This window comes from Osmerus eperlanus, chromosome 10, assembly GCF_963692335.1.
Source record: "Osmerus eperlanus chromosome 10, fOsmEpe2.1, whole genome shotgun sequence".
NCBI lineage: Eukaryota > Metazoa > Chordata > Actinopteri > Osmeriformes > Osmeridae > Osmerus > Osmerus eperlanus.
This window is the reverse complement of record NC_085027.1, coordinates 7,364,141-7,385,522: the sequence shown is the minus strand read 5'-3', so window position 1 is coordinate 7,385,522 and position 21,382 is coordinate 7,364,141. Positions and strand designations below refer to the sequence as shown.

Sequence of the window (21,382 nt, the reverse complement as noted above, 5' to 3'; positions counted from 1 at the left end):
TTAGATTAAGGCACACCAATATTCCAAGTTAAAGTTAAAAAGTTAAAGTTAAAAAACTACATTTGTCAATTATAATACATTGATTAAACTACTTACTTAAAATCGTTATAGTAATTACACTGGGAGCTCTGCATGGTCATTTTGTTTTCTTACTGGACGAAGTAATGCCCCTTTAAAAGTTCAATAGCGCCTCTAGGTGGAGAAGTGATTTACTATTTCCAATAGCTGCTAGATTAGATTTCATCCTCGGGGTGACGCTGTTGAGACATAAATACTAAATCAGAGATGAGTGCGGAAAGAATCGAAAGAATCCAGAAGGCTTTTCAGCCACTCAACTGTTAGTGTGTGTGTATGAGCTCAGGGGAGGTTGGTTTGCGTGTGGAATCAGTGTAGTATCGGTTATCTTGTAATCAGCTAAATTGGTTCTCCGTCTTTGTACTTTTTTGAGTACGTCCAATTACAGTCCCTCCTGGAACTAAAGGATACTGCGGTAAGAAGCCACTGACAAAATCAGTTTTCAATGCAAGCTTGTCCTGCTGTCAAGTAGCCTACTGTAGCTAGCTTAACCTGCCCGTTTTCACATTACTAGCTAACATTAGCTAGCACTAGGGAGGGTCATTGCTTGCTTATTGGGCAGAATGGGCACTGTACTGCGGAACACCGGGGTAACGTTAAGATCTCGAGCAACTGACTTGTAATGCTAGCTAATTGTTGTAAGTCTGCATTCTCTGCAATAACACAGTGAGATGATCCTGCCTGACGAGAGCATTCTTCTTTCACTAGGCTAGTAGCTAACAGGTGAAAAAAGTACAACCAAATCCTATTACTTAAGCTACCTAGCTAATGTCGGTGCCTGCTAACGTCGAAATTCCATCATCAGGTAGCTGCTGCAGAACCATTTCTGTCCGGAAGATCGTGATTCGCAGCATTTACAACTAGCTTGATAGTAAAACTTCTGTTTTGACTAGCAATTAGCTTAAGGTTATGTGTGGAGTGTGTACTTGACTAGCACTATGACTAGTTGAGTTTTTAGCCTGCGTTTTAATTAGCCGAGCTCAACCTCAGTCCAGGGGCGTGACTGTCGGGTGATTAGCCCACTATTGAAAATCATTTAGTTCTCTAAAAGCAAAGGGAAGTAGAGCTTGAAGCTTCCCAATACTGATACCACAAGAGTGGGCAGTCTTACTTGGTATTATTGCTACATTTAGGAGTTTGCCTTTCTACAGGGAAATAAAACAGGAGGTAGAGTAGTTGAATGGTCAATATAAGTAGCTCGGTGTTGTATTGAAACCTGAAGCTGTAAACAGGCCTCTGGGAGTTCATATTCCTCTATTGTAGGTAGGACAATGCACTGCAAGGCACTCACAATGCTGACACACTTTCTTCTTATGTCTCCTGGTGTGTAACGTTAAGAGAGAGGAACAGACGAGTATTTTGCTCGTTTTGATTCAGATTATGTTAGGATGGGCTGGATTGTTTCCATTTCCAGGGGGGGGGGGGGGGGGGTGAGAAGGACTGGTCTTGAGTCTGTGTGTGCGCGTGTGTGTGTACACATGCAGGTATCTGGATGTTGCGGTGCAGACAGCTTCCCTTCCACCCTGAAATCTGGCCAATGGTAGACCAGATGCAGCTGTGAGGACAAGACTGTGAGGTGAGTCACAGACTGACCTGAGGGTCTTTCCTTTAAATGATGCACACATTAGTACTCTTATGTAAACAATTAGGCCTTGTCGGGTTAATGTATGTTTATGTAATGTAAACCCAGGATGCCAAACCCAGCCTAGGTAGAGGGTGTTTTATAAAGACATATGTTTTGTCTACAGGTGGCCTTACCCTTGTGCTAAGTTTCCCTTTTGTCAGCTAAGTGTCTCGGAGTGCACCCGCAGTCTGGTGATAGGTCAGACGGGTGACCTTTTCCAGTGTGACTGCTGAGATGCCAGGCCTGGTTCAGTAGCCTCCTTAGGGGGTTTAGCAGGGGGCATGGAGGCCCCTGACACTCTGCCCTCTGAGAGGGCAGACAGCTGGACTAGCAGCTGCACAAGCCCTAATGGACCAGCTTCCACTGGCCAGGGGTAATCAATACAGCTATAACCGGGCAGCACAAACTTCCTTTTATTAAAGACAGAGACAGCTTTTTCAGATTCTTTGAAAGGAATGGTGGAGATAAGTTTGTATTATAGATTTAACACCAGAAATTGCCAGTAACTATACGTTATGCTTGACATCCAGATCACTGTGCCTGTGCAGCCAGTTGTGGCGTCACTGTTATGAAACGCTCCCAGACGGACAGCGTTGGCCAGGCGTTGGCTCACAGTAGGTTGGGAAGCAGCAGACAGGATTAACCTGGTACTCAGATACTGGCATGCTGTACTCTTCTGCTCCATCTGACACGCTACTGGGAGTCCCTCTTAAGCTAATGAGGAAAGACTATACTTGTTGTTCACTTGCCACTATATAGGCTACTACTTTTTTCCACTTGGCTTTCCAAGTTTGGGTTATTTCCTTTGTTTTGGGGTGTCTGGTGAGGATTTGGTGAAATGAAAATGCGTCTGCAGTGTTTCAGTTGTACATTTTGCTGCTGCTGCTTCAGAATTAGAAATGGCCTATCTGCTGAGAAAAATCCTAAAGGAAACATTGAACTATGTTTTCACCCAGAATAGAATGTTTCTGCACCCCAGTAGGTTGAGGGATGTGGGAGTTGGCACCCGTTAGCTGCAAAGTACCCCCCCCAGCTTTGTGTTACATGGTTTGATGTTGCCAAATTTACCCTGACCCATTTCCCTCCGTCTGGGTTGGCAGGGGGCCTTTTGTATAGCAGTTATATTGGATCCAGCAAGGCCAGTGCATGAATTTTGTCAGTTGAAAAAGTGAGGTATTTTCAGGGAGGTCCTTAGGGCCTTGGGAGAGAGCAACATCTCATCACTCCAACCAAACAACTTGCTTTGGAGACATCAGCCAGTAGTCTTTCTTTCAAATGACTCAAATCCGGCTTTCATTGGTCTCAGCCTCCTCTGTATTCTCCTGCTCCATTCTGGCCCTGTTCTTTTTGTTCTCGTCCAATTTGCATTTTTACCAATCCTTGTTGATATGCAAACTCACTGAATGTTCCTACATTGGCATTCTATTCGGTTAGCAGACACTATTATCCAAAGCGACGTACAAATGGTGGATAAGGAAATGATCAGAAGTGCATAGTTCTACAGTATTTCCGTCAAGTCAAGGAACGGCTTGTATTTACTAGCCATATTGCAAAGAAACCACAGCTCAAGTTACCAGGCATCAGGTCTTCCTTCTATACAAAAGGTTTTGGAGCCGTCTGGTATTTGCAGACAGGCCTAGTCAGCTGAAGATCGACTGCCCCCCTGAGCCAGCACAGCAGGGCATTCATGGAAACGTCTTGTTTGATTTAAATGCCCCGAGAGAAAGTAGCAGAACCCTCGAGACACTTTCAGAATCAGGCATGGGTAACGTGCTCAAGGAAACACCCCTGACTTGTATTCATCACCCTGGGGAACTCGCAGAGTCTGCAGAAGTTCATTTGCAGTGCGGTGATGTTTAACCCTCGTGCTGCCTTCGGGTCACATGACCCAAAGGTTCATAACGAACCATTGTTGTGTTTACCCAATTTTACCCAATACAAAAACAAATAAAAATAATTTTCTTTTAACCATTCCAATGTGGGGGGTCTGAGACAGCCCGACAGTTAAAATAAAATGCTTCACTTTGTTTTTGTATGAGGTAAATTTGTCGCAATACGACGGTGGGTCACAATGACTGATGGGTCAGAATGACCCGAAGATAACACAAGGGTTAATAAGCAGGTGTGAAACCATGACACACAGCGGTAGTTTGAATTAGAGGCCGGCACACTCCAATGCCACACCATCCACACTTCTTAACCCCTACATTACACACATCAGTGAACCACTTGATGTTTCAATTAAAGCTTGGAGGAAGGCTGGGACGGTCCTGGCTGGCAGGGGAGTCTGGGCACGGCTGCTCCCTCTTACCTCGGTAATGACAAATGTTGGCGTCAGTGCTTGGAGTAGTTTATTGATTGTGTCTGAGTAGAAACTCTCAAATCAGGCCTGTCCTCTACTTGGCAGAATTATTTGATAGCAAGCTAGATGGATGCTAAATTTAGAGAACAGCCCTTTTGAAGTGCACAAAGCTGTTGTGTAGTGCATGACGGACACATGGATGGAAATCCGATTCTTGGGTAAATAATAAATAAAACCGTTATTGTCTGTGGGTGAGCTGCTGTTTTTTGAGCTGGAGACTGTTCTTGTTTCTTCATACCTTGAGGGGACCTAGGCCTAGTTTGGTTAGCCTAGCTGCAGCATGGTAGGTCAGCATGACACCTGCATGGGAGTCCAGAGGTTATTTATAGTTCTTGTCTCACACACTCACACACCTCCACCTCAGTATGGCTCGCCCCTGAAGGTTCTAGGTCATCCATTTATCTCTGAGCAGTTTCCTGGAGCGTCTCACGTTGACTGCTCGACTCCTCCCTGCCCTTCACACAAGCAAATACGTCCTCCCTGCCTCATGTCTCCCAGAGTGGGCCACAGGAGCCATCTAAATGGATTGAGGGTGATACCCTACATCTCCCATGCTCTCTCTTATTTCACAGTACAGCAAGGGGGAGGGAGGGGTTGGGTTATGGCTTGTAAGGATAAGGTTGACTGACCCCTGGGGGTGATATGTTTCTGGAAGGGCTATACTAGTTTGGGTGATGGATTTAGATTCCTTCTACCAAGTCTGTGTAAAATCTTGTCTGGCCTAGGCCTATTGTCTTGGTGAAGGATGTTGACATCACTTGTGTGCTTCACTGTCCTGCTGTCTGCTTTACTGTCTCTGCCTCCCATACACCTCTCCATTCTTCTATTCAGTCTTTTTCTCTGTCCCTTCTTTCCCCCCCCCCCCTCTCTCTCTCTCCCTCCCTCCATCCTTCCCTCCACCCAGGGTGTAGGATGCAGTCATCAGCCCACCGTCTACGGGACATGGAGCAGCACCACCCGCTGCTGGTGGCGCCCAGCGATGAGGAGGCGGGGGCCGTGGCGGGGGTGGGGCTGGCCCCCCCAGGGGCGGAGGCAGCAGAGCAGGTGTGGTTCATCCAGGACAGCTGTGGCATTGTGTGTGCCTTCATGACCTGGTTCATGGTGCTCTACGCCAACTTTGTGGTCAACTTCGTCATGCTGCTACCTGGAAAGAGCTTCTGGTACTCGCTGCTCAATGGAGCAGCCTTCAACTCGCTGGCCGTGCTGGCATTGAGCTCGCACCTGCGCGCCATGCTGACTGACCCGGTAAGGGAGTGGCAGGGAGGGTGTGGCGAGGGTTAGGGAGCAGATACTATTCAGATGCAAATAATAAAAGTGGTGGATGGGAGGGCCATGCATGTCTGTTATTGGTTGGTTGGGAGGAGAAGGAGAAGGCAGAGCAGGTTAATCCGATATCAGTGTCAGCAGTGCTAATCCCCCTGCCCCCTACCAACCCTCTCACAGTGAAGGGCTCCGCCATGCTGCTTTGAAGCTTGTAGCGTGATCACTGCACTCCTACAGTAAAACGCTGTTAGAAGAGTGTTCTAGGGTAGGCTATAATTATATACTAGCCGAAATGGAAATGTTAATATTTATAATAGTATAATGTCTGTAATATATGTGTGTGTGCACATACAGTATATTGGGTAATCATGGCACTGCTTGAACTAGGTATCACCAACCTGAGCTCTGAGAAGCAGATAGTGTCTGGTTAGGCTAGGAGAGGTTTATTTAGCTGCCAAAGACCTGCTGAATATGTGGTACACATTCATTCCTTTCATTTGGCTAACTTGATATCACTGTATCATGCGCTGTTCATTAAGTATCATCTGAGGGAGCTGTCACTGGGATGTTAAGCCAATCTGACAACCTTTAACTCATCAGGTCTCTTTCATTCTTGGTGTCAAAGAGAGTGAGAGAATTAGAGAGAGGCCAAGACGGACCCTTTATTAGAGTGCTAAAGGGTCAGTATAGCTATAGTGACTGTGACCTTTCCAAAATGACTGCAGTAAGGATATCTTTAAATCAAATGCAGTTGTATTTTTTTTAAATAATGATCATTGTGGTTATGTTACTAATCAGCTCCATTCCCTATGTTCCTGGTTCCTCCTCCAGGGTGCTGTTCCCAAAGGCAACGCCACCAAGGAGTACATGGACAGCCTGCAGCTGAAGCCAGGGGAGGTCATCTACAAATGCCCCAAGTGCTGTAGCATCAAGCCTGAGAGGGCTCATCACTGCAGGTGCGTCATGATGGACTACACACCACACACACTTGCTATGACAAACACTGCATGTTTGATCTAGTCAATTATTTAGTACATTCACTCTGTTCAATTCAAAATTTGCTCCTGACAAATCTAGGAAGTGAGACATTACATTTCTAAACCACACCCTCTCATGTACATGTACATGAGAGGGGCGAGTCACATGTTGCTCTGCATCTCTACAACAATCTAGATTCTCATTCGTCTACCTCAAATGAATGGGTTATTGACAGGTGGAAATAGCAGTTTAATTGAGGAGCAATTTGAGCTGTGACATTAAACAGAGGGAGGACAGGAAATGGGCTCTTCTCTTCAGGGGAGGTTAATAAGGAGGTTTACTTCCTGAAACGGCTCAGGGGACTGTGCCAACAATCCTGCATTTTACCACCAATGTTTTTACGTCGTCTGTGGACCCCAGTCTAATTCATCATCTGTTAGTGGAGAAATAAATGTCTCATCGCAGTTCAAGCGTAGCAGCGATTGCGGAATGATTTTTTTTTATTGCAGCGTATTTAATTCCATGAAGGAACGTGTCTGTTTATTAGCTGTCTAGCTCATTTGAGACAGATATGGACATGTTTTCATCAGCTGGCAGGCAGGCAGGCCCCTGACGGAGCACTGTGGTTTGTCTCTTTTCCCTCCAGTATTTGTAAGAGATGCATCTGCAAGATGGACCACCACTGTCCCTGGGTGAACAACTGTGTAGGGGAGAAGAATCAGAAGTTCTTTGTGCTGTTTACAGTAAGTGGATGGAGAGCCACCTTTAACACATATTCTTTCTTTCCCTTCCCAATTATTTTGTCTTTCTCTCTCCATCGCCGTTTCCTTTACTCTCCCTGCTGTTTCTTCTTTTTTAAATGTATTCCCTCTCCCTTGCGCTCACATCATGACTATCTCTCTCTCTCTCCGCCTCCCTGCAGATGTACGTAGCCTTGATCTCAGCCCACGCCTTGGGCCTCAGTGTCTTCCACTTCTTCACCTGTGTCCAGGTCCAGTGGAACGGTGAGTTTCACCTCTCCTGCCTACCACCTGCTTCAAAGGAATACTAAGAGAAAGTAAGAGAAAGGCAATACGACAGCCGCCGTAGTTCATGCGTTCCCACAGCAGACATTGTGTTGTGGTTCATGATCAGATCCTGAGAGGATGTGAAAGTGCAGGTGATTACTGCTCCGCCCGCAGCAGCAACACCCCACAGCCACCATCCATCTTAGCTTCCCTCGTGGGTCCGCCTGTAGACATGAACCAGTAGATGAGAACAGTATTTCATCCGACACACAGACTTCCACCAGGTTGACACGGCACAGCACATGTTTATAGCACAGGAGGGAGCAGGGGAAATGGGGGGGGTGAACTGTCAAACCCTATCACAGGAATTGTGACTTGTGTATTGATCAGATCACATTTGCCCCGCAGAGTGCAGCGACTTCTCTCCGTCCGTGTCGGTCATGCTTATGATTTTCCTCTGTCTGGAAGCTGTCCTCTTCCTCCTCTTCACCATTGTCATGTTCGGGACCCAAATCCACTCGATCTGCAACGATGAGACGGTGAGTCATCACACAAACACACACACATACATGTATGCTCTGTCTCTCTGTCTCTCTCTCTCTCTCTCTCTCTCTCTGTCTCTCTCTCTCTCTCTCTCTCTCTCTCACACACACAAAGTTCCTTCACCGCTCTCGCAAACAACCACACATACACACCACCTCAACCACCCACATGCTCTACTAATACAGACCACAATCAAGGAAGGCCTTGAAATGTAAGCACAATCAGGGCACACACACAATACTGTGCTAAAGTCTAAGACACCCAAGATTTGTACATAAATATGGTCTTAAATAAATATGAGAATGCACATGTTTTTAATTAATTAATGGAAGAAAATCAAAAAATACAACCAGGCTGTAGATGCACACATGCATTTGCTGTATAAGCACTCGTCAGCTCTTTGTCCTCTGCCTCCCTCTAGAGACCACGGTATGCATTGCAGATTTACTGTTACACACACCCCCCACCCTTCCCTCTCCCACCATCCTTCAGAAAAAGAATAGTTCATAGTGAGGATGAGTCATACTACTGCAGGGCCTGACTCACTCCTTCAGTTACTGCTCCCTCTAGATGAGAAAAGTAAGGAACGGTTGAGTCTCCAAACAAATGTACCAGTGTGACTGAACTGCTAATCATTCAGACCTCCCAGCTCCCTTTGTACCCATGAATGCATACAACTGTTGCCAGTGCCTCTCTGCATACACAAGCTGCCTAGAGCAAAGTGAAAGGGACGGTGAATACTCCATGGCGATGGCACATGGGTTTAAATGTCTGTAATTGCTTTGGTGTTTATGGCACAGAGGAAACTACACGTCTCTCAGAGAGGTGTACTCCCTGGTACCAATCCTGCTTTTAAAAATGCTTATATGAGGGAGTCAGGTGGCTGAGCGGTTAGGGAATCGGGCTAGTAATTTGAAGGTTGCCAGTTCGATTCTCGGCCGTGCAAAATGACGTTGTGTCCTTGGGCAAGGCACTTCACCCTACTTGCCTCGGGGTCCCTGAATGTCCCTGTACTAACTGTAAGTCGCTCTGGATAAGAGCGTCTGCTAAATGACTAAATGTAAATATTATGTGTGTGTGTCGCAGGAGATCGAGCGGCTGAAGAACGAGAAGCCCACCTGGGAGCGCCGTGTCCGCTGGGAGGGGATGAGGACTGTGTTTGGAGGCCCCCCCTCCCTGCTGTGGTTCAACCCCTTCACGGGACTGCGTCTGCGTCGCCTTCTGATGACACGTGCTCGCCGCGGTGGGGCAGAGTTCTCCGTCTGAGGGGCCAGAGGCCGGGTGCAGCTCACTGGTCATCCCACTGTCCTGCTGGCATCTCCAAGGGTTGAGAAGGAAGGATTTTTGAGTGGGATTCCCTCACACAGGGGCGAGATGAGGCTGTCCTGTCATGGTCCTCTGGATTACCACTGCTCTCCTCCACATACTGATGTAGACAAACAAGTACCATATCTGTCTACATGAGTATGTCAGGAATGTAGTTCTTCTGTTTGTGATTAGGAGGTACTTTAAGATTTTTAATGAGCTGTGGTCGTGGAATATTAAAAAAAGGATTGGGGGGGGGGCATAGTAGGTAATAAGCAGTAATCAGTACTCAAAGGCGTTCAACACCTGAAGCCTTTCTCTGCACCAGTTGGAGAGAGGGACATTGTGTACGTTTGTGATGGTCCCCATTATAGAGGACCTGACCATGGCCTGCTCTGCCCTACAGCCTGAGCCTTGAAGTGCACTATATAGTATCCAAGTACATTATGGATAACTCCTTTAGGAACTGGAGCCTGGCACATCCCAGCTGGATTTGCAGACAATCATGGAGCATCTCAGCCTATTAAGGATGCTTGGAGCTGCAGTCTATGGAGAATCATATTTGAAACTGTACAGAAGTCCTATAGACTGATTCCAGAGAGAGGAATCTGTTGCCTTTGGGATTTTGGTTTTATCCTTCGATCTAGGGTTTTCCACTTTTTTTTTTCATTTTTTTTTTTCATTGTAAACATTTTGTACTAACAGCTGCAGGATAACTTGTTTCATTGTGTGTCACAGACTTTTATTATCAAGGCTTCTCTTCAATACCATTTTATGCTTAAGAAACACTGTTTACCCGTTCAGTAACTTACAACAAACAAATGAACAAAGGATTGTATGGAATTTAAAAAGTTCAATTTCATCGACATGAATGCCATGTTTCTGGAGCATCTTACCCATTGATTTTAATTGTAGTTTTCATAACACTTGTTTCTCCCCGATCTGAGGCTGGTGACAACGAGGATCAAATTTTGCTCTGGTTTAGTTAACTCTCAACAAAGTATCTTAAGAGTCTTTCATTTTGACTATTTAGAATGTATGGCATTATTTTTTTATATTTATACTTTAGCACTAAGGGGTAGCAGGGAAAACACAGACTATGCTGAGACAATTTGATCTCAACTGTGTAGTATCTACTGAGATCAGTGCATTACAGAGAGAACAGTGCTGAATGATATATCTGTCATATGGACCCAAGGTAAACCTGAGCAGTTGGAGCTTTTATTCCTAGAAGCTGAGGGTGCACAATTGTATGGATTATCAATGAACGAGCTTCAGAAGATTCCTGTTGGGTATCGTCAACGTGTGACGGAGAATTGTGAGCTTATCCACACTAGTTTTAAAGTATTTCATTGTAGACCTGCCATCTGTGGATATCCCATGGCCAAGTAGGCTACACATGCCATCTTGGGTAAGTTAAACTTTGGAGCCATGTTGCCATATATACAGTATGTTTCTTTACCCAGGGCAGAAGCTGAAGACGCAATCAGACATTATGATCAAGAATTATCATTGAGCTTTACAACTGGGTCTCACGGGTGACTTTCATCTATAGGCTAATCATGAACATGTATGGAATTATGTATTGTTTTAAAATGTCTCAAATTGTCTTTATAATGTGTTATTTTGCATAATAAACTTGATAAATTCAGAAGAATACGTTCTCCCGTCTTAATTCATTATTTTTTACCTTTGGGGATAAATGATACATAGTAGCCTAATACAATGCTAACACATTGGATAGTTGTGGGAGAATCTAATTTGGTGTAAAGTTGCTGTTTTAAGAACCGTTAACGAATGCAGACCAGACTAAGGCGTTTTAGCTGTGTTGCTGCAAATGACGACCTTGCCACTGCTGGCAATGGCATTACGCTTTTGTTTTGTGTAATATTGTGTCCTAGCGTAGGACCTAGAGAACTTAGAATCCCCCCAAAACTAAGGATGAATAAAATAATAACCAACCAACGGTAGATGGCGCGTCTGGCTCGTATTTCCACTTCACCGCCTTTCTCTAGCTTTCGGGCGTCATGACGTAAGTGATGAAGAGCTAAGGAATAAGGCATGTGGACTGGTGTAAACCCCCATTGGGATCCCGCGCTCAATATAACTTATATATCAGCGATAGATATTGTTCAGCAGTGTTTCACCGCGTCACACTGTATTAGTAAATATGGCGGCAAACGAAAACATGGAAGGAGATGTGACAAACAGTGGCGGAAATATGATCGTTGAAAGTGTAATCAATCGCTGGATTGTGGATTATTATACATCAGTGGCGCTTTGTGCGTTTAGAAATGGAAACTATAGAGATTTCTGTGAAATCAGGGACATACTTCAAAGTGAGTAACGTTACAACAAGAAATGGGGCTAGCAAGTGGTGGCAAGTTTTCCTATTCATTAGACGCCAGCAATACCCAATTTGCTATCCGTTCACTTGCTTACATCTAAATTATTCTATTACAGAGTACATTATTCTTGAGCTCGCTAACTTCCTTAGTGCCTATCCAAATGTATTTTTCTATCTTTTCCAGATCTGTTGGTTCGTCCGCTTGAATCTACCGATGTCATGCCTAGGAAGATACAAATAATGCAGTTTCTCTCCCGGATTAATGACGGTGAAAGACTGGGTATGCAGAACTAACGTTAATGTCAGTGCATGGATTGTGAAGACAGTGTAGTATAGCAGTCATGGGATACAGCGTTGTTGTCATCGAGTAATAATAACTAAGACGCTAAATGTGTACTGTATGTTATGGAACCGGATCTATTTATCAAATGTGTTATTATACAAATACAGTAAATGGAAGGGTCCGCTGTTTACCACTCTTGTCCTCACACCCACACAGACTGTTGCTTTGAGTCTGAGCCTGCTACACCACTGGAATCAGCCATCCTTATATTGAACAACATCAGTGAGGATTTAAATATTTGTCAGCAAGATTTGGAGAAAGTGCACAAGTCAATACGGGAGATGGTGAGTTTTCCACTGTGTTCAGACCTACAGACAATAATGACCGAGAAACTGAGTGGGGTTTACCAAAAACACTGTGGCCAACCCCCACAGTTTTTGTAACAAATTTCCAGGTTTGGAATTGAAACAAATTGTGTTATTAAAATCTAAATTAAATCTTTGCCACCAGGTAAATCTTTGAAGGATTACATGTCTAGAACATAACACATCTTGACTGTGTTTTTGTTTTGCCATACAGCTTGTAATACTCTGTATCAAGAACAAGCAGTATGACAAAGCAAAGGAAGCCTTAACAAGATACTTCCCCAAAGGCATGGTGGGAAAGGTAAGCTCACTCAGAAAGCCAAGACCCAATCCCTGTTAACACCTGGCATTAACACGCATCTTAGGTGACAAGATAAATGCAAGTATCAGACATCAGTTCAGTAGGCAGTCCTTCAGTGTGGCCCGGACAGCCTTTCTCAATCCTGGTTCTCGCGACCTCCTGTCCTGCATGTTTGAAACGTTTCCCTCTTCCAACACACGTAGTTCAAATGAATGGATTGTTATCAATCTTAGAAATTACCAATTTTTTAAACTACGGTGGGTTGGAAGGAAGAGAGAAGCATCTAAAAAATGCGTCCCGAGGACCAGGATTGAGAAAGTCTGGCCCAGGACACATTTACAAACACTGCTAAAAGAATGTGATTATATGCCCCCCCAGACCACCTCCAAATTTGGCGTGAGCAATTGGACCTCAATGTGTCCTCAATGCGTTTTGAGTCCATTCACACCTGTAGTTAGAGCTGTACACTTGTGGTCGGATCACCCAAGATGCATGTTCATGCCAGATGTGAACAAGGCCTTTAAATAGCATGTAGAAATCAGCCATGTGCAAATAACATACCCACATTTTTTTTTGCAGAAAGCTATTTTCATGGGACTGATCAACAAGAAGATGAACAAGCATGTCGTGCTTGAGCAGGTTACATACCAGCAGTTCAGGGAAGAGATGGTGCAGTTCTGTGAGAGCCTGTTCTCTGAAAGTGTTCCCTTCCTGTCCAGGGTAGGAAATCTTGAGCCCTAGAATAACACTACAGCAGTGTATCAAAACACCGTTGTCCCATTATTTGTGTAACCAGTGTCTCCAAAAACATATAGTCCCTTATCGTTTTGCCAATAAACCAGTATGACTTCTATGAGTTACAGGTTGCAAAACAGCTCATCGAGGGAAGAAAGGCTGCAGAGCAGAAACAGAACACAACAGAGCAAGTTGCAAGTGTGGATCTGCCACAGCCCCCGGCAGACAAGCCTGACACCAGGTAGAATCATAGACACATCATGCCATTGAATCAAAATATTTCACATTGTCAAATTCCCTTGGGCAACAGTTTTAGTTTATGGGCCATAACTTGGCCTGTCTCTCCCCATTCCTCATCCCCTGTCCCTTCCTATATGTCTCTCCCCATTCCTCATCCCCTGTCCCTTCCTATATGTCTCTCCCCATTCCTCATCCCCTGTCCCTTCCTATATGTCTCTCCCTATTTCTGTCAGTGGCCCTCCTGCTCTTCAGCTGAAGCGCACCCAGCTCCTGGATGCGTACACAGCTCTGGCCAAGGAGCTTGGAGAGGAAAAGTCATTTGCACAGCTGGAGAATGAGGTGCAGAAGGAGAAAAAACAAGAATCAGGCCCCCTCTTCCTGTGCCTTTCCCCCAGCCCCTTAGAGGGCTCGGATGCGGAGCCAGAGCAGGACGATCCTTCCCAAAGAGACTCAGGCAGCAGAATGGAGGCTTTCCAAGCCAACGAGTACCCAGCAACAGAGGTGGAGATTGCCCCCATGGTGCATGAAGACTCCCTGGTGGAGGTTGTTCCCATGGTGCAGGAGGAACCCCTGGTGGAGGTTGTTCCCATGGTGCAGGAGGTCCCCCTGGTGGAGGTTGTCCCCACAGTGCAGGAGGTCCCCCTGGTGGAGGTTGTCCCCACAGTGCAGGTGGTCCCCCTGGTGGAGGTTGTCCCCACAGTGCAGGAGGTCCCCCTGGTGGAGGTTGTCCCCACAGTGCAGGAGGTCCCTGTGGAGGAGAAGGTTGCTAGAACCTTGCAGAAACGCAGTAAGCTGCACACCATGGCCAGGCTGGTGATGGAGCCAGACAGCCAGATGTCCCAGCAGGAACCAGTGGCCTCTGAGCAGGAACCAGTGGCCTCTGAGCAGGAACCAGTGGCCTCTGAACTGGAACCAGTGGCCTCTGAGCAGGAACCAGTGGCCTCTGAGCAGGAACCAGTGGCCTCTGAGCAGGCACCTCCTGTAGTTGAGCTTGAGGAGCTGGCTGGACCATCCAGAAGTCTGGAGGACCCCCTGTCTTCTCAGCCCACCTGCAAAACACCCACCCGGAAGCACCGCAAGCGACCAGCCTCTAGCGAGGTTGATGAGTAAGTAGAAAGCGTGTATATAGGTATTGCCCTTAGTAACTGAACATTTGTTCCCTTGTTTACGTGTTGGATGTGTCATTCAGACAGTGTTTTGCGCAAGCTGTACAAAGGGATCCGTGCTTGTCTCATGCAGGATTTCAACTGAAAGTGATGTGGACGTGTGTGCTCTGGATGACTCATCAGATGGATCTCCCAAAAGACAAGCCCATAAAAGCTCCACCCCCCAGAAGAATCGCACCCCTCAAAAGGGTGACCCCCCCCTTAAGTGGTTTGTTAACTTTTTAACAACTTAAAAGTTTGATTTGAAAGGGGGCATTTTTTGGTGACACGCTCTAAAACAGTATTACGTTTTGATAGTGTTGGTAATGCTTGGATGTTTTGATGAGGTTACTAAAAAAGAAAACATCAAAACAAGACATGACCATTCCAGGTTTAGGAACTAAATTCACTGTGTAGTCATTTGACCCCGATTTCTCTGCTGGGTGTAACATTCTGCTGTGATTAAGTCCTTCACCTTGTAATGGTTATACAGTGTTAAATGTGGGTATGTCTAGGGATCGAGTAGTTGTGCCAACGTTTAATGCTTTCTTTTCTTTTGAAGGAAAAAGTTGTTAAATCATGCAAAGGGAATCAAGACTACATGGAGTGAAGAAGACTCGCTCTTTAACACGCCTCTCAAAGACGGTATTTCAAATATACACACATTTTATCTCTGTAGCTGTCTGTGTTTGTGTATTTGTTAGTGATTTAAGGACAGTAAGTTACATAGTCTTTGAAGAAACTTACATCAGTGTTTTCTGTTAAGGGTCAGGCGACAGCTCCTCTTCGAGAAGTTCAGGAGGCAAGAGGAGGGTAAGCCACCTTTTTGCATTGTGTTTGGCCCCAAGACTAATTTAGCACACCCTCTAATGTTTAACTGTTATTGCTTTCAATTACTGAGAATTATTACAATTTTTACAAACTCATACTTTAAATATTGTCTGGTTGAGTCAAGTTTTCCCTGTTGCAGATGTGGACCACTGAGGAGACTGAGTGGGTACTGAAAGGAGTGGCCCGCTATGGCGAAGGCCACTGGGAAAAAATCAAGGCGTCTTATCCGTTCGGCGATCGAACTGCCGTCAACATCAAGGACAGGTGGAGGACAATGAAGAAATTAAAATTAGCGTGAAAGGAGAAGTTTGAAATACAAGAAAACTCATGTCAGTTAAGATGGTCCTGATGGGAAACCCTGAGGCTGACAGAATAATCAGATCTTGGAAGAAAAAAGTGATCTTCTTGAAATGTATAGTTATGTTTGGCATATAAATAGTTTGAAATCTGTAATGAACGTTCAATTATTATATTTTTATCTGATGTATGTACAGGTATTATTAGACTAGTTTTGTTAAATAAATGGAATGTACATACATATGGATGAAGGAAGCATTTATATTTGATAAAATATTTTTGAAATAGATGCAAATGAAGTTAGAAATGTTTCCTTACATATCTGTATTTACTTAAATGTCTAAGAACAAACATTAAGTTCTATTGTTTGCAACTGAAAGCAATTAGGCTGAGTTTTCCTTCACCAGAGTGCATGTTGGCACAGTTGTCTGACAATAAACAAGTAGTCAAGTCAGTATATTCCACACAAATGGACTCAAATAACAGCACTGTGTTTGATTTGGGTTATTTTACAAGTTGCTCAAACAGTCAATATTTATAAAAACTAAGTCATACAGTCCAAGTTATATTGACAACTAGACAGATTTTGTATTTCAAACTATTAGGTCCATATCACATGAACAATAACATTAGACAGGATTAATATATCGATTTACAAACAAACTAATTGGTAAGTATTTGCTCAATTACTACACAAAATATTCAGTTTACATTCCGAGTGGGATTTGAAGACAGCAGCTGTACTCTGGTAGCTCTCCAACATTAATTGGCCCAAGGTGGAAAGACAGCATCCTCTCCAACAGCATTTTATAATGGTGATTGACAGTCCAATTAGTGATGTTAAGATCCACTATGTTAGCGTGTCCTCATTCCTGATGAACTCTCCCACATCTGTCTGGTGAAACACCACAATGGACATGGGGTCCACTTTCCTGCACTCCTGAGTGGTCTTAGCAGCCACTCCAAAACCCTGACAACGACAAAAACATTTTTTTACTGGCAGTAGACACGTTTTTAAACTTAATGTGGGTAAATATCGATGAGACTTCCGCCTTCAAAGTTTTTCTGATCAGAAATTGATACATGCGTAGTGCTGTATCAATCAAGCTTCATTAAAGCTGTAAATCCAGTTACAGTCTGACCAATAAACTGACAGTTTAGTTAGGTACTGATAACAAATCAAGACTCACCAGTGGTACATCCGACATGGAGTAGACCACCACTCCCTGGTACTGTGCTGTATTCTCAGTTATTCTCCCCAGGCCAGACTTCAACACATGGTTCCCGTAAAGGTAGGACTGCTCTGCTCCAGGCTTAACCCACACTTTGAACTGCACGCATGGACAGGGTTAATTCAGAATGTAGTTTACCACAAGCTGTGTTGGTGTATGAGTGAAAGGTGTGTTGTAAAGGCAAAAATAAAGGTGCTTATGGCCTTTGCATACCTTTGCATAGGGGGCCAGGAAATCGAGAGCAGTGATGTGCAGACGGAACTTCCCGGTCTTGGTGAACTTCCCGAAGCATGTACCCACGGATACCAACTTTTCACGGGCGATGTTGGTGGCCAACTTCAGTAGTTTTTCACTATTGAGTAGACACGCATACATTAAACTACGTTTGCCAACACGGTCATAAAACTAGTCCGCTAAGCTGTTCTTTCAATTGAAAAAAAAAACGCATTTGGTTAATGTTAGTTTACCTTAAGTAGTACACACGATCATTGTGAAGCCTGAAGCAATATGATCCATCGGGTCTATCAACTAAGAGTTTGATGTTTTCACCAATGCTAGGAATAGAAGGAAATCACACATGGTACCAACAAAGATAATGAACCACTTGGAAGCTACCTAAGTAAGTTTAATACATTCATTGTATATGTAGCTGAGCATAGGGGGGTAACGTATTTCTCATTAATGGCAGACATAAATTACGTTATTCCATTAGACTGGAGCTAACAAGCTAATAGTTCAATGCATTTAACGTTGACATATTACTCACTATTTTGAGAGCTTTTCAAACATAGTCTTTGTTTCTTCATCTGTTAATGGCCTCATTTTGACTAATTCGTAACTCAAATGTAGTGTTCGGAAAGCAACGCAACCACGTGTAAGAGGTGAACCAGCTTGGTTATGGAATCTTCTTTCCGGTTGATTTCAGAACCAAATTTCAAAATAAATGTCGAGACTAAATCTATTTTTATTAGTTGAGCGTTAACAAGGTTTATACCAGTAGTACACTTCAATTCCACTGTTACAGCAGTGCAGCAATGCCAGTCTATTGTACTTCAAAGGTTCATACATTACAAAACAACATGTGTATTGGTAGTTCAGTTTTGGTGGTCATGTGCATTTCGTTTATTTTGTTGCGTTTCACAAACCATAATCAGATAACCATACTTTTTAGTTTTTCGAGATAACACCAGCGAATTCACGCGTAGGTCACTTCAGACTATGCTTTATTCTGAAGGAATAAAAACTCGCAAACCCGGAAATAGTATTGAGAGCTCTCTTTGGCCAATGATGCGTACCGAATTGTACACTTTTACTTTTTCCTCGTAGGTACAGCAGCTGCTTTCAAATACGTAATGCTGCATGCCGTATACAAAAAACGGTTTAAGATCAAATACGTCTTCAAACAACCGTGCCTTGAACTGGCGCAGACATGTTTGCATCAGTCCGTCTGTGAAGTTGACGCCTCTTTAACTGCACAAACATTAGTGACGTCATCATAACGCGACTGCAGTTCCGGCAGTTTATACGCCAGTTTCCTACAGTCTACAAATAAATTATGTTTACATCGACTTTTCCACGTTTCGATTGTGGTTACAAAAGTCATTTTTAAAGGTTTGTACTAAATTGCTGCGCGGGAAATCCGTTGCAGGGTTGAAGTGACAGATTACAAACATGGCAGCTGTTGACGTGGAAGATGAGAGTATTCTAGCTTCAATATTCAAAGACAGCTTCCCTGATAACTGGAGGGACAATCCGGATTTCGCAGCGTACTTGTCTGAGCTCAGTTCTTACGGTGTAGAGAAATTAAACCGGGAGCCGGAGAGAATAGCAGAGGAGAGAGCTCAGATATTGCAGCAAACCCGCGAGCTTGCCTTCTCGAACTACAAGACATTCATTCGAACAGCTGACTGCACGGAAGAGATTTACAAGGACTTTGGTCGTGTGGAGAGCAGCGTTTCTAAACTCCTTGACAAGTTGCCCAGCTTTGGTGAAAAATGCAGGTTAGTGTCAAATCAATGTGCATACTCTAATGGTTGCTAATGTAACATTTACTAGTGCCTTCGTTACAAACATGTCATAATTAAAGTTAGAATATTGACCTACCTTCAGGGGTTTCATCAAGGAGGCAGAGGAGATCGGAGTCAGTCGGCGAATGAACAGCCTCACATTGAATCGTCACACCGAGATCCTGGAAATTCTAGAGATTCCCCAGCTCATGGACACCTGCGTACGCAACGGCTACTATGAGGAGGCTCTGGAACTGGCAGCTTACGTAAAAAGATTGGAGAAGAAGCACTCGTCCCTGCCTGTCATTCAAGTAAGGAATGCTCTTTGATACTTTGTCGCATAGCAGACAAGAGGCAGCTATATATTTGGAATAGGTTTAGATATCTGAAGGCACAGTCATAGTATTATCTGTCAAACCATAGTACTAACGTGTCTCATTAGTCAACACCTTTTCTTATTTGCACTAATTTTATGATCTTTTTTTACGGTCAGGGAATTGTCCATGAAGTGCGTCAGTCAGCTCAACTCATGCTGAACCAGCTGTTGCAGCAGCTACGCAGCAACTCCCAACTTCCTGTCTGCTTGCGGGTGATTGGCTACCTGCGGAGGATGGACGTTTTTAAGGAAGCAGAGCTTCGAGTCAAGTTCCTCCAGGCTCGTGGGAGCTGGCTGAACTCAATCCTGGCCGCCATCCCTGATGATGACCCCTACTTCCACATCACCAAGACCATTGAGGCCTGCCGCGTGCACCTCTTTGACATTATCACCCAATACCGTGCTATCTTCTCTGACGAGGACCCGCTGCTGCCGCCTGGATGCCAAGGTGTGAACGAGAGCGCTATCTTCCATGGCTGGGTTGTGCAGAAGGTGGCCGAGTTCCTGGAGACCCTGGATAAAGACCTTCAGCGAGGGGTGGGAGGTCGGCTTGATTCCCTGCTCGGCCAGTGCATGTACTTCGGCTTGTCCTTCAGCAGAGTTGGGGCGGATTTCCGTGGACAGCTGGCACCTATGTTTCAACGAGTGGCCACAGATACATTCCGCAAGGCCATCCACGAGGCAGGTGACAAGTTCCAGGAAGACATGAACATGTATACACTGATCTCTTTGCCCTCCATGTTGGGTGGCACCATTCCTCCTGTGGCACCCAGTACCCAGCCTGGTACCCTGCAACCCCCCATGGCCCTCCTCGACTTCCCCCCTTTGGCCTGTTTCCTCAACAACATCCTGACTGCCTTCAATGACCTGCGTCTGTGCTGCCCCATAGGTCTAGCCCAAGAGGTCACCAAGTATCTGGAGGATGCTCTTTTCAAGGTGCGCTGCTGTGCTACAAATGCTGATATGACATAGATGGCGCTCTTGCTGTTTCAGAGGTTGCCTTACTACACATGTACTTTACCTTTCCTGACTGCTACCATTTAGATATGTGTTTTGGGGTGTGCAATGTTGTTCATTTAGCCAAGTGAAATGCTGTTGACATGGTAGTGCCAAATTAGTTGTTTCTTGTCATTTCATGACTGGTATTATCCCTTTCTCCTCCTTTCAACAGGTGACCAAGCTCATCCTGGTGTTCCACCGGGCTGAGGAGTCTGCCTTCAGCAGTAGGGAGAAGGAGCTGTTTGTCCAGTTCTGCTGTGCCTTCGCAGAGGACATGGTGCCTTTCCTCAACCGCTGTCTCCAAGTCCTCTTCCCCCCTGCGCAGCTAGCTCTCATACTCGGTATACCATGCTATCACAGCCCTCATACTTTTTTTTATTGGAAACTGTACAATCTTTTTTTGTGCTAACCTGACCAAACCTTTTCAGAAGAAAGTGCAACACACTATCAACTGACATGATTACTCTTTATCCTGTTGTCTAGGTGTTCCTCCAACACAAGTACACAAGTATGACAGTCTTGGTTGCATTGATGTTCACATGGTTCTGCAACCTCTGGAGTTCGTGCTGCCCGAAAGAGAAGTAGCTGCTCCAGAAGTGGACCTCAGCACAGAGCTGGGCAGTCTGACCACAACTGATCCAGAACCCATATCTGGCGTCAGCCTGATACCGGCAGAGGAACCACCACCAAAACCAGAACCGATGGTAGACCCCGAAATCAGAGAGAAGCCAATACCCGGGAGTCCCATCCCCCCAGAATCAGTCCAGAGTTCTGACCCTGCGATGGATGCTGTACACAATGAACCAGACACAGAGGTCAAAGGTTCAGTCAGTGAACTTTGAGGAGTAATGTTGAGTACAACATTCTTAAATACTGGCTTGGCATTAGCCAAACCTAATATATAACAGGTAACTGAAATCTTCAGATATCTTACCGTTTTCGTATGTTCTTCCATGTATGTGGGATGGGTTTTGTCATGAAATTGAGATGGGTGTGGCAATAAATCAAGTCTAAAGTGACTTTGCCCTCTTATGTAATTTTATGTTTGGTCTCATACAAAAGGAGCAG

General features: G+C 44.8%; 4 protein-coding genes across 6 annotated transcripts; 3 read left to right on the top strand and 1 right to left on the bottom strand.

Annotated features, from left to right (window-relative positions):
* The first annotated feature begins 311 nt into the window (after positions 1-311).
* Positions 312-10,814, top strand: zdhhc7 (zinc finger DHHC-type palmitoyltransferase 7). Its single transcript, XM_062471373.1, has 8 exons — positions 312-490; positions 1,560-1,651; positions 4,966-5,306; positions 6,156-6,280; positions 6,949-7,045; positions 7,225-7,306; positions 7,718-7,848; positions 8,939-10,814. The coding sequence occupies exons 3-8, from the start codon at positions 4,974-4,976 to the stop codon at positions 9,116-9,118; spliced, it is 948 nt and encodes a 315-aa protein (XP_062327357.1). The 5' UTR covers positions 312-490; positions 1,560-1,651; positions 4,966-4,973; the 3' UTR covers positions 9,119-10,814.
* Positions 10,815-11,276: 462 nt separating this feature from the next.
* terfa (telomeric repeat binding factor a) lies at positions 11,277-15,921 on the top strand. Of its 3 annotated transcripts, none has more exons than XM_062471936.1 (12): positions 11,277-11,496; positions 11,689-11,784; positions 12,004-12,131; positions 12,367-12,453; positions 13,033-13,173; positions 13,317-13,429; positions 13,662-14,327; positions 14,370-14,534; positions 14,668-14,802; positions 15,136-15,218; positions 15,340-15,386; positions 15,544-15,921. In XM_062471936.1, the coding sequence occupies exons 1-12, from the start codon at positions 11,328-11,330 to the stop codon at positions 15,700-15,702; spliced, it is 1,989 nt and encodes a 662-aa protein (XP_062327920.1). In that variant the 5' UTR covers positions 11,277-11,327; the 3' UTR covers positions 15,703-15,921. The 3 variants fall into 3 exon arrangements, with proteins under 3 accessions (XP_062327920.1, XP_062327922.1, XP_062327919.1); XM_062471938.1 differs by having other exon boundaries at positions 11,278-11,496; positions 13,662-14,097; positions 14,170-14,534; XM_062471935.1 differs by having other exon boundaries at positions 11,279-11,496; positions 13,662-14,534.
* Positions 15,922-16,194: 273 nt separating this feature from the next.
* nip7 (NIP7 nucleolar pre-rRNA processing protein) lies at positions 16,195-17,858 on the bottom strand. Its single transcript, XM_062471939.1, has 5 exons — positions 17,700-17,858; positions 17,401-17,487; positions 17,147-17,285; positions 16,892-17,032; positions 16,195-16,671 (listed from the first exon to the last, which is right to left on the bottom strand). The coding sequence occupies exons 1-5, from the start codon at positions 17,753-17,755 to the stop codon at positions 16,552-16,554; spliced, it is 543 nt and encodes a 180-aa protein (XP_062327923.1). The 5' UTR covers positions 17,756-17,858; the 3' UTR covers positions 16,195-16,551.
* A 545-nt stretch (positions 17,859-18,403) lies between these two features.
* On the top strand, positions 18,404-21,346 carry cog8 (component of oligomeric golgi complex 8). Its single transcript, XM_062471933.1, has 5 exons — positions 18,404-18,933; positions 19,043-19,250; positions 19,433-20,251; positions 20,487-20,655; positions 20,798-21,346. The coding sequence occupies exons 1-5, from the start codon at positions 18,605-18,607 to the stop codon at positions 21,154-21,156; spliced, it is 1,884 nt and encodes a 627-aa protein (XP_062327917.1). The 5' UTR covers positions 18,404-18,604; the 3' UTR covers positions 21,157-21,346.
* Positions 21,347-21,382: the final 36 nt, after the last annotated feature.